The sequence below is a fragment of the Lynx canadensis genome, chromosome B4 (assembly GCF_007474595.2).
Source record: "Lynx canadensis isolate LIC74 chromosome B4, mLynCan4.pri.v2, whole genome shotgun sequence".
In the NCBI taxonomy this organism is placed as follows: Eukaryota; Metazoa; Chordata; class Mammalia; order Carnivora; family Felidae; genus Lynx; species Lynx canadensis.
The window spans coordinates 68,041,863-68,054,847 of NC_044309.1; the positions used below are offsets into that span (position 1 = coordinate 68,041,863).

The 12,985-nt window shown below is 33.9% G+C and overlaps 1 protein-coding gene across 1 annotated transcript in view; it reads left to right on the forward strand.

Moving 5' to 3' along the window:
* CNTN1 (contactin 1) overlaps nucleotides 1-12,985 on the forward strand; it is a 375,068-nt gene that overhangs the window by 306,576 nt on the left and 55,507 nt on the right. The window contains 3 exon segments of the mRNA XM_030322283.1: nucleotides 2,921-2,991; nucleotides 8,436-8,670; nucleotides 11,164-11,271. Of these exon segments, the coding sequence (XP_030178143.1) occupies nucleotides 2,921-2,991; nucleotides 8,436-8,670; nucleotides 11,164-11,271 (414 nt within the window).

Here is a 12,985-nt window from a genome sequence, read left to right on the forward strand (position 1 = left end):
GTGCTCTGTCTCTCTCTGTCCCAAAAAAAATAAATAAACGTTGAAAAAAAAAATTAAAAAAAAAAAAAAAAAAAGAAAGTTTAGTTTGTTCACTGTTAAATTGCTTTGGAGCCTAACGCTGAATAAACTGCCTTGTGTTAGAGTTATTTACTTCCCTGAAAGGAATCATGATTTGCCCAGGTTTTCTGTTCTTGAAAAGCTGAATGCAAATATACAGTAGCTAGGTGCTCAGATTTTTTTTTAAGTTTATTTATTTTGAGAGAAAGAGAGAGTGTAAGCAGGGGAGTGGCAGGGGCAAAGAGAGAGGAAGAGAGAAAATCTCAAGCAGGCTCCACACTGTCAGTGCAGAACCCAATGTGGGGCTTGAACCCATGAACCGTGAGATCATGACCTGAGCTGAAATCAAGAGTTAGACTCTTAACCAACTGAGCCACGCAGGCGCCCCAAGGTGCTCAGATTCTTGTCAGTTATGTAGGGTATATGTCAATCCCACCTGTGAAAAAAAATGCCCCTTAGTTGCTAAAGCTACAGCTGCACATTCAAAGCTAAATGGAGGACATTAAGTCAATAATTCACCTAAGATATAAAACACTCTATTAGAAGGTACAGTTACCTTTATTCCTGCCCTTTATTTTAGCATCATAAGCTGAGTGGGTGATCTTTGAAGGGCAAGTCAATCTTGATTTATTGAAGCATGTTAAAGGAGTTTGAAATAAACAGTATGAAATGGAGAAAAATTCAATCTAACATAATACACATATTTCATTTTTAGCTCTAAATAAAGAGGTTAATTTTGATTATAAAGAAAAGGATTACAGTGAAGTGCTTTGGCAAATAATACTTGATCTGATGAAGGCAATGTTTGATTCAACAAATTGCAGTGTAATAAATTATTCTAAGAGTTATTTTTGAAATTATTTGCCTGTGACCACAATACTTGTACTTAGAGTTAAACACACAAAATTTGATCTATTCATGGATTGTAAGACAGCATGTTCTTTGTTTCTTGTTTCTTGTAGCATGTAGAATTTTAACTTCAGAATATGAGTTATGTTGTTTAAAAGGTTTCCAAGAGTTATTTTAATATCCAGGGTTCAATATGTATTTTATCTAAAGCACTACAATTATCTTTTAACACCTCTGTGCACTCAATTTTTATTTCTAACACTTATGTGGTGACAGTTGAATAGTAAAATAAAATCTCTCAAATTCATATTCATTCCTAATCAGAAATGGAAATCATCACACGGTTTATAGACATAAAACCATACATTTTGTTTCTGTGCAATTAATGTACATATCTCAACAAAGAATTTGCATGGCTAACATAGGAGAAGTTACGAATTATTTTTCTTTGAGTCACAATTATTTGTTGGTATGTGCAGCTTAGTAAATGAACATGTTACTTTGAGCACTCTGAGGAAGGTATGACTATTTCCATGGGAAGGATGTGGGGAATCCAGGGATAATTCATCTTTCATCTGTTCTTGTTTTTTAATGTTTATTCAGTTTTGAGAGAGAGAGAGAGGAGAGAGGAGAGAGAGAGGAGACAGAGAGAGAGGGAGGGGCAGAGAAAGAGAGAGAGACAGACTCGAAACCAGGCTGTAGGCTCTGAGCTGTCAGCACAGAGCTGGAACTGGAGCTCTAACCCATGAACCTCAAGATCATGACCTGAGTTGAATTTGGACACTTAACCTACTGAGCCACACAGGTGCCCTTCATCTGTTCTTTAAAATTTTAACAGATCTGGGAATGATATCTCAGACTGAGCCACAACAGTTGCATGTAAAAACACGGACTTCATCCATGTAGCTGGTCTCCAAGTGCCTCCAGTATAAGACAAACTATGCTTTATTTATCTGTGCAACTCCAGTTAGATAAGAATCCAATAGTATACAAATCTGATGAGATACAGCAACTACCCTGAAAGATTTATAGGGAGAGAGAATAACATGGAGAAAAATAAAGAAGAGGTCATTGGACTTAGCAATTTGAAGCAATTTTGTGATTTGTGATTTTTTTGAGAGAGTGAATTTAGTAATATAAAGAAGTGGAAAACAGATTATGGGTCATTAAAAAGCTATTACAGAGTGAAGTACAAAGCATAGCCGTATATCAGTTCTTCTTTGCAGTTCTGTGACAAAGTGTTTAATGGTGTGGAGGGTAAGAAGGAGGCAATATTACAGATAATTTTTAAAGATGGAGAGACTGTAAGGTAGAATCCAGTAGAACAAGTGAAACTGAAGGAAGATCTAAAAAGACAGAAGTGTGGGAGAGTCGGAGTCCCTGATGGGGCAAGGTTCTAGAAGGTACTTAGGAACTAGAAGTGAGAGTACCAGAAAAAAATATTAGATTTCAAATATTGCCAGATGTTTTGGAGAAACTTTATCCAATGTTAATACACAGGAGCTATTTAATATTATTTGTAGATTGAAGCATAAAACTAACACAACAGTAAATTATAAGAAGGTCATAAGTTCCAAAAGTAAGAGCTGTGGAATATTTTCCTAACAAAATAGATCTAATCTTTCAAAATCATATTAAATGAAAGGACACAGGAAAAAAAAAAAAGATGTGTGTGGGAGGGCAAATTTGCTTTGCTCCCCCCTGCTAAAGAAAACCCATACTTTCCTATGTCACTGAATCAATTTTAGCTTGGCAGGAAACATATTTATATTTATATTTATACTTATATTTATATTTATATTTATACTTATACTTATATTTATATTTATACTTATATTTATATTTGTATAATTATATATATATAATATATGATAGATTGCAGCTACTGTGAGGCATTATCATTATAATTGAGTGGGTAATGTGTGCAGCTTGTGTTTCCTAGTGAAGAAAAAATTTATGGTCTTGGAGTGCCAGCAAAAAATTGCATAACCTCATTTTTTATTGTTTGTTTCAGCTCCTAATGTGGCGCCTTCAGATGTAGGAGGTGGAGGTGGAAGCAACAGAGAGCTGACCATAACATGGGTGGTAAGTATGAATAAGTTGCATATATTATAGGCTGCTTTACCTACACTGAATCTCAAAACCATTTTGTTTCCTGAAATAATGGAATAAAAGACAATGCCCAGAGTAAACTGTTTTTGTTTTGTTCTGTTTTGTTTTTGTTTAAATATAATAAAAAAAAAGTTGAATTGGCAATTAGGGAAATTATCAACAAGTAGAAGAAACTGAGTTCACCAGAGATTTCAATGTAGATTTTGTCTCCATTAAGTGAATGTAAAGAGAAAATTGAATTTTGAGTGGAAAGCAATCCACTGTTGTTCTGCATATGGTTGTTATCGACATTCATTTGTTGATTTATGCCTTATGAGTTAACTCATAAGGTAGAAATCTAATGAGTGTACATTGAACACTTTTATTCATGGTCAAGATAGAATCAGAGGCCAAGGATGCTAGCTATCTATTTGTTTTCTTTGCATGACCGTATCTACCACCTTTCTTGATTTATAAGAATTACCTGGAGAAAAATAGGAATTTGTGGTTTATAGAGTAACAATATAAAAGTTATTGCTGTTATTTTTGGTGAAATAAATTGTTCACGATGTATTTTAATTTAAATAAGATGTGAATTTTATTTTTAAAAGAACATAACAAAGAAATACCTTTTATAACCATAGATGCAAAACTTAACAAAATGTTGGCAAATTGAGCCCAGCAAAATACTAAAAGAATGATACAGTATGACAAAGTAGAGTTTATCCCAGCAATGCAAAGTTGGTTTCACAAATCTCATCATATTGGCAGAATAAAGGAATGAAACCATAGGATCTTCTCAATAGATGCATAAAAAGCACTTGGCAACTTAAAACAGTCATTTATTTTTTAAAAATTCAAGGGGCGCCTGGGTGGCGCAGTCGGTTAAGCGTCCGACTTCAGCCAGGTCAGGATCTCGCGGTCCGTGAGTTCGAGCCCCGCGTCAGGCTCTGGGCTGATGGCTCAGAGCCTGGAGCCTGTTTCCGATTCTGTGTCTCCCTCTCTCTCTGCCCCTCCCCCGTTCATGCTCTGTCTCTCTCTGTCCCAAAAATAAATAAACGTTGAAAAAAAAAATAAAAATAAAAATTCAAGGTAAACTAGAAATAGATGGGAATTTCCTACACCTGGTAAAGAGTATTTATAGAAATCTTGTAGCTAATATAATGGGCTCAGTGGTGAGAGACTAAGTGTTTTCCTTTTAAGTTGGGACACAGAGCAAGTATATCCCCTCTTGATGTTATAATAGTCCCCAACCAGTGAAATAGGGCAGAAAAAAAGAAAAGGAAGAAGAAGAAGAAGAAGAAGAAGAAGAAGAAGAAAGAAGAAGAAGAATAAAAAGAAGAAAGAGGAGGAGGAGAAGAAGGACGAGGAGGAGGAGAAGGAGGAGGAGGAAGAGAAGAAGAAGAAGAAAGAAAAAAGAGCACGAAGTGTATATGTGCAGAAATTCTAGGAAACCTATAAATAACTTTTAAAATTAATAGGCGTATTTAATAGAATTGCAGGATACCTAATCAATGTTCTAAAGTCAAATGTTCTTTTATATTTTATTGGTTTGCTGCTAACAAACTTTTAAAAATACATTTATAATGACAATTAGAAAAAACATAAAATACAGACATAATTAAACAGAAACATACAAGACTTCTCTACCAAGAACTACAAAATATTCCTGAGAAGAAACTAAGGAAAATCCAAATAAATGAACATAAATAGCATGTTCATGGATTAGAAGAATCAAGTAAATTTGAAAAATAAAAACAGAAAAACAAAGGTGTAGGATTTCACTACCTGAATTCAAAATTTACTAAAGCTGCATTAATTAAGACAATGTGATATTCCCATAAGGACTGATACATATCAATGGAGTAGAGAGCCCAGAAATAGACTCACACTCATATGATCAATTAACTTGCAACAAAGGCACCAAAGTGATACAAAGAAAATAACTTTATTTTCTTTTTCAATAAAAGAAAAACTTGTTAACGAAAGGTACTGGAATAATTGGGTATTCAACTGGGGAACGTTTACCCAAAAGGAATCTGGATGTTCTTTGGTACTGCTCTTGTTCACTACACTAAACTGATATATTTGTCCTTTTCTATTACACATCAGTAATGTAGTATCAGCTAGTCCAAAGACCATATCTACTATTATGGTAATATTTCTACCGCAGGGGTATTCTCCCTTTTGTTTGTTTTGTAAAAATATTTTTTTAAGCTAGAAAGCAACATTTTTTTTAAATTAATGACAGCTCCAATGCTGAAGTATTATGTAAACAAAAATTACTCAAGATCACACAAGTCAGCAATAACTCACATTGACATTTTGGGGTGGTCTTTCTAATCTTCTACATATGATGTCATAAAATTTGTAAATAAAAACAGAAGCTGTTTTCTAAGCATTTTTAAACTAATATTATTTTGCATGCAATTTTCTCTCTCAAGACTCCTTGATATTTTATTATGTTGTTTGCATAGAATGTGGCAATATTAACTTTCAGTTCAACATGTTTCCATGACATTTGTAATTGCATTTTTGAAAACAAATTTTATCTTCAAGCTTTTATCCAACTTGAACATCTATTTTCTGAAGTATCTGACAAACTCACAATGACTTCTTTCATGAAATTGTTCATGTCACAATCCCCTATCCCAAATGTACTTTACTTGAAAAAAAAAGGAAGAAGAAAAAAAATCAATGCTCAAAGCACAAGCAAGAATAAATTACTAAAATATTTTTTTCCTCAAATGCAAGTCAGATTTTACCTATGGCTGAGTGTATAGTTCCTGTGCAAAAATTGATCACTGGCCTAAAGATTAAACAAACATCTTGCTATCTGATTCTAGATAGATTTTGAGCTCGCTGTGGTGTAGTAACCAATTTTAATTTATAACACTTCTTTGGGCATTTCAAAACCCCAAAGATTTAAAACTTTTGTACTCAGCACCTGTTTTCAAAATGAAGTTTGCTTTCTTACCTGAGACTTATTTTGACCACTAGTGTAATGTATTACAATATGTTGTCTCAGGAGTCACCCAAGGGACTTGTTATTGAGGCACCCAAAACGTTTTGTTAATCTTTTATGACCCAAAGGGAAGTCTATCTCAGAAACCATAATGTCTGAGAAACAATGCCTCTCATCTGGATTTTTGAAGTGAGACATATTGGTGGAGGAGAGGGCTGCAATAGTATAAACTTGTCTGCATTAGACATCTGTTTATCTAGGTAACATGTTTATATAGGTCCATGTGTACCCATTAAATATCTTTAGTGTTCAATCATTGCAGATAGTCAAAAAGCACAACCTAGCTCCAAGGGATTTTTAGGAGTGCAAAAAAAAAAAAATCAGGTTTTAATTTTTGCAGAAATCAAATCAATTTAAGTAAGTGGATATTTAGCAAAAATTGACTTTATTCAGTGCTGTGTCATATTTTATTCTTGGCATTTAGGTTACATTCTTAAGTTAGATTTAGAAATACTGAATGCTGAATATCAAGTTATTTAATTTGTAGGTTTTAGTCAATGTAACATGCATAAGTGTGGATATTAGGGAATTAGAATATTGTATTCTTTTATATATGATTTTTTTATTTTTTTCCCAATATATGAAGTTTTTTGTCGAATGGTTTCCATACAACACCCAGTGCTCATCCCAAAGGTGCCCTCCTCAATATCCATCACCCACCCTCCCCTCCCTCCCACCCCCCATCAACGCTCAGTTTGTTCTCCCAGTTTTAAGAGTCCTCTTATGCTTTGGCTCTCTTTCACTCTAACCTCTTTTTTTTATTTCCTTCCCCTCCCCCATGGGTTTCTGTTAAGTTTCTCAGGATCCACATAAGAGTGAAAACACATGGTATCTGTCTTTCTCTGTATGGCTTATTTCACTTAGCATAACACTCTCCAGTTCCATCCATGTTGCTACAAAGGGTCATATTTCGTTCTTTCTCATCGCCACGTAGTACCCATTGTGTATATAACCACATTTCTTTATCCATTCATCAGTTGATGGACATTTAGGCTCTTTCCATAATTTGGCTATTGTTGAGAGTGCTGCTATAAACATTGGGGTACAAGTGCCCCTATGCATATATGAATTGGTTTTAAAAAAAAAAATTGGATGGTATCTGTTTCAGGATAAGATGCGGGCTTGTCAAAAATTCATAATTAGAAATCCTATTCTAAAATTTTTAAATCAAGTCTCTATGGCCTGAGACTTATTAATTTTTTTCCCCAAGGAGTTTGTTTTTTTTTCTTTTCTAGAATTTTTTTTTCTCCAGTTTCATTGGGATTTGAAAATTCTCTAGCTGACTCTGGTATACTCTAAATTGCAAAAACTAGGTAGATAACTATCAGTAAGAAAAGTTCAAACTACTGTGAAACACTAGGTTCTATTATCTATAATTTAAAAAATCACAATATGTGCATCCTGGGGATTATGCTTTCAGGATGTACATTTCTATCCACCTGTTTAACATATGTATATTCAAGAAACTGTGGTATATTTACTTCATGGTTTTCCTCAAGATAACTTTGATTTTCTGGTGAAAAATTAAAGACACAATTGCATATTTCTCTTTTGACTGAAAACGACTAAGTAATGAGTATTTACTAGAACTAGCTTTGTCGTTATTTATAAATAATGACTTGTTAAGGCTGACATGAACTTCCTTATTGGGCAGATGACGTGTGTAATGATAAGAAACTCAGGAAATAATGCCAAACAGAGCACATTCTTCAATACTGTGTCAGACAGGGGCCCACAGCCAGCCTCCTACAGATGAAGGCAATATCATCTCTCCTTCCTTTTCTCTCTTTTCTCCTCTGACCAGTGTCTACTGTTTGATTACAGGACAGATATTCTAGAGTCATATACAACTCTCTTGTTTTAGGTTCTAGGCATGAAAGTAAATGAAACTCACAGAAACTCTGCCCTCATGAAACTTATATTCTAATAGTTGAGAAAGATAATGAAGTAGATAGATAAGTAAATTATATAGTGTGGATCATGGTAGTGTTACAGAAAAGAAAATAAAGCAGGGAGGTGGGGTGTATGGGGTGTTATGGAAATAGTCTTGAAATGGCAGATCTTGTGGCCAGGAAAGACCACAAGTAGGTGATTTTTACCTCAGAAAGTGAAGGAGGGAAGCTTCTGATGTATGGGAGAGCATTCTAGGCAGAAAGAATTGAATGTAAAAAGGTCCAGAGTGAGAGCCCCCCTGAGATATTCCAGGAAGAGAATACTTAGTAAGTAAAGTCATTACTTGTTTGGGCATGTTTTTGCCCTGGCATTTTCAGGCAGCACTAACTTATGAACATGTTTTTTTAAGTAATTTTTACAAAGAACATGCTTCCATGTGTATTGTTATTATTACTTGCGTTGGATTCCTCCTTATTAATTATATTGGTTAAACCTATTTAATATATCAATTTCTATTTAGCCTTTGTCAAGAGAATACCACTACGGCAACAATTTTGGTTACATAGTGGCATTTAAGCCTTTTGATGGGGAAGAATGGAAAAAAGTTACAGTAACTAATCCAGATACTGGCCGCTATGTCCATAAAGATGAGACCATGCGCCCTTCCACTGCATTTCAAGTCAAAGTTAAGGCCTTCAACAACAAAGGAGATGGACCTTACAGCCTCACAGCAGTCATTAATTCAGCACAAGACGGTAGGTAAAAGACCTTACTAACATGATGAGGGAAGATAAACCTAACTCTCTGGTAGGTATTTTGTTTGCTGTCTTTCAGGCCTTACTTGCTAAGATCTTTTCATAGTACTAGGCATTTAGTAAAAGAGTATTACTTTGATCAAAACTAAAATGTCATTCCAACCATTTAAAGACAAGAGTACCTCCCAAATATTTTTCATCCTTTAGATCATGTCCACGATAATTAGGAAATCTCCACTAAAATAATTGGCTTTGGACCCCTGTTTTTGGCTTCTTGATTCTAATTGTGAAGTGAGAAATTCTCCATACTTGGTTGGTACCTTAGTATGTCTGTGCATTCACAATGCTTATACTTACAAATTCCTTAACATATACTTTTCTGGGGGTAAAGTTTCCCCTTTTAACCCCCAAATTGTATAATTATATCCTTTATGTAACTTCTTTGCCATTTCACTAGAGTGCTGAAATTTTATTAAAGGGAATCTAGGCATAATTCTATGAAGAAGGAGTCAGAAAGTTAATTTTTTATTGGGAAAGGAAAAATTGTCTGGAGAACTAGTTAGGGGAAAAATATATAGATACTGGCTCTCTTTGTTTTTCTAGAAACTTTATCTGAACTGAGAATGCTTTTAAAAGACTTTATATGTCTTTGATAAATAATACATCATTTTGGATTAAACATAATAACATTGATTTCTGTGATTTCCTATTTAAGCTACTATGCTTTTTATTGTTTTCCTATTAAAGAAACATAAGACCTCCTTATTATACCTCTGTACTTCATGAGCACTATGTAAACAATTAATGGCTAGAAAAGCAAATGGAGATTCCATTGCCTTCTGACCTGACACATTTGTCCTTGGCCAAGTTCTCTTCACATACGTGTGAGAAGCACAAAAGGAAATAAAACAGGAAATACTCCTCTGATCTCTTAGAGGAAAAACACTCTATTCATTTGCCAAATTTGTGTTAGCTTCTACTTCAAAATACACATTTAGCTATCAGAACTCACATAACGCTCTTCAGCCGTACAGTTACTAGCTTCCCTACTTGTTAAAAATTTCACGTGTATTCCCATCATTCCATGATCTTTACTTACAACACAAACATGAAAGGCAATCTTATATATATGGTTATATATACATGTAGGTGCACGCACACACACACACACACACACACACACACACACATGCTTTTTTTTAAGTTAACTAAATACATGGAGAGAATAAACATGGAAATTATTTAAGTTTATAATCAAGTCAGGGCTTTCAGACCTGAGTAATAATTCTTACATTCTCTATACTTATTCTGATTCAATAGAAAGATGGTAACTTGGCTCAGTGTTACCAGTTTGAACAATCTGAGTATCCCCACAGAAGAAATGAAGTAAAAAGCACTTTACAAGTTATCTTCTCACCCAATATCAACTTTTTAGTGCCTTATTTGATGCTAAAGTAATCAGACAAAGGGCCATGCTTGTCATCTCTGTAGTCATGACCATCTGCATTTAATTATATTTCTTTCCTAAATGTTTCATAAGTCTCATAAAACTGCATGTGCCGAAGCTTGTATAAGCGTTCCTCTCTTCTTCTTCTCCTGCTAGGAAATCAATCATAGTGCTACACATTAACCTTGATTTAGAAAGGCAACAATGTCCATGTGCAGGACATTTTTTACACAAAAGAGGATTATGGTTTGTTAATAAATGACAATAAAAATTGACCATTCTTGCTTAAAGATTTCCTTAGTTTTTTGTGTAATTTTCATAAGGGATGTAAATTACTTTTTTTTTTCACTGAACAGAGACCTTTTTGATACATACTTGACTTGATGCCCAGTTGGAAGATTAGACTTATAAAAGCTTTCCTGAGCACAAGAAGCAGTGGATGTCACAACTTGTTTCAAAGGATCTAAAAAAAAAAACAAACAAAAAAAAAAAACTTAGCTTAAACATAAAAGAAAAGGAGAGAAGTATTCCTGTGTATCTGTACCTTATGTAAATACAAAGCGTGAGTGAGAAAAATGAAAATTAAATGTAATGAACAATTTTAATAAATACCAAATTTCCTATTTTTGATAATATAGAGTTATATAAATATAATGAATTGAATGTGCATCCACAGGCTTTCTTAAAGCAGATTAGTACAGAGAAATACAAAAAATAATTAGTACAGTTCTTGCTAACAGATATTGGAGAAATCCGTGAAAGAGTTTATATTTGTAAAAGTGTGTGTGTGCATGTGTATGTACATGTGTGTGAATATATTAACATTCATGTAGATGACTGTGTGTCATATATCATTGCTGACCATGAAATAAAATAATATTAGTAAAAACAGAGAAAAAGATAATAAAATTACTGGTTGTTTTATTTTAGAAATACGAAAACTTGAAAAAATATTAAAATGTAATTTTAATCCATTCATACAGCAAATGGTGCTATATGAATGTAAGCACCTTATATAAGAATGTAATGTTCTCATCAAATTTCAGCTCCCAGTGAAGCCCCAACAGAAGTAGGTGTAAAAGTCTTATCATCTTCTGAGATATCTGTTCATTGGGATCATGTTGTAGAAAAAATTGTGGAAAGCTATCAGGTGAGTTCAATTTTTATTAAACTATATAGATTTATTCAAAAGTTTATTATCGTAAGTTTTCAAATATGTTGTCCCTTTGAATGTTCTGTGGCCATTGATTTACGTGGCAACTAACACTATAATCTCTGTGTCTAATATGTTGGGCATTCATAAGCTAGTTGTTAAGAGTAAGGCGGAGATTCCTAACTAGCTTATCTAGGAGAGATACAGAGTCCTGTGTGTTGACAAACAGTTGACTGAAATAAACACTAAGGTAATAACACCCATAGTTAAATGAGATCTCTTGAGACATTCTCATAAACTGTTGCCAAATTTAAAAATTTTTTGGAAACCATTTTGATAATTTATAAAAGCATCCTTAAAATGTTTATTCTATTTGTCTCAGTAGTTCCACTTCTAATGGTCCCTATAAAAGAAATAACTAAAAATATACCAGATATGTGTCTCATAATGTTATCTATGAAGGTAGAAAATTGGCAACATTCGAAATGTCCCAAAGGAAATTTTCCTTGAGTTGAGTCTTAAAATACCAGTAGGAATTCACCAGATACAAAGGGGAGAGTTTGTCTTAGTTGAAGGGAAGAAGACCTGGAAAATTGAAGCTAGAATGATAGTCGGGGCCTTTAATACAATACTAGCAAAATTAAGATTTGATTGTGCAGGAAATGTGATATCATCACATATGTTTAATTAAGCACATAGAGTGAAAATTAGGAGGAATTGGCAACATCTGATCTTTGCAGATGAGCAAATGGATGCCAGAGATTCAACAACTTGCCTCAGCACAAATTGTCAAAGCAGTATCTAAAATTCAGCTTTGATGATTCAAAGTTCAAGGCTTTATGCCAAACCACAGACTCCTTTCTGTTTTAGAAGTGAATGCCCTTCTGAAACCATGGGCGCTGAACTGCGCACACAGCCAGCTTGCCCTCTCAGTTCTTGTGCACCTTCCTTCTTCATCTGTTGGAATATTAGCTCTTTGAGGGCAAGATTTTGTCTCTTTTTCTCTCAGCACCAAGAACAAGTGCTGGGCACAGGGTAGGCACTAAACAGGTATTCAGGCTGAATAGAGCTACAGTATTATCAAATCATATGTTACAATCTGGACTTCTCAAAGCCATGTTTCTGAGATGTGACCACAAAACCAACCCAAGATTTTAAGTTTTAAACATGTAAATATCAGGAAGCTTTTTTTCTTCAGTAACATAGGTTATGATTTGGGTACATGTCAAAGTGTCTTCAGATAATCTTTGCAAGGGTTCAGCTGAAGCTATTATGAAAAGAGTGGAATGGTAGGAATGAACTGGAAAGACAGTATTCATAACTTATTAAATTGACCTTTACATTTAAAGCTAGTAGGAAAGGAATGGGAAAAATAAAGAAATTCACTAGGCATTACAAACCCCTATAATAAACAAGTCCAAGGTTTCTTGGGAGAAGACATCAGTATTTGGAGCTTGAAAGTCATCTTGGACCATAGGATTTTTTTCTTCTTTCATATTATTCATTTTTAAATAATAAAAAAAGAGAAAAAAGGTTATTTAAAATATAACTCACTCATTGAATCAAAATGCTAAATTTAATTTATACTGTTACCAAATACAATATATTTTACTTTGTTTAAAACATTGACCTAGCATTGGCACCAATGAATTTAGGCAATAACCAGAATGTAAGCTTTTTTGATTGGAAGTAAACATCAGTTAAGGATTTTCAAT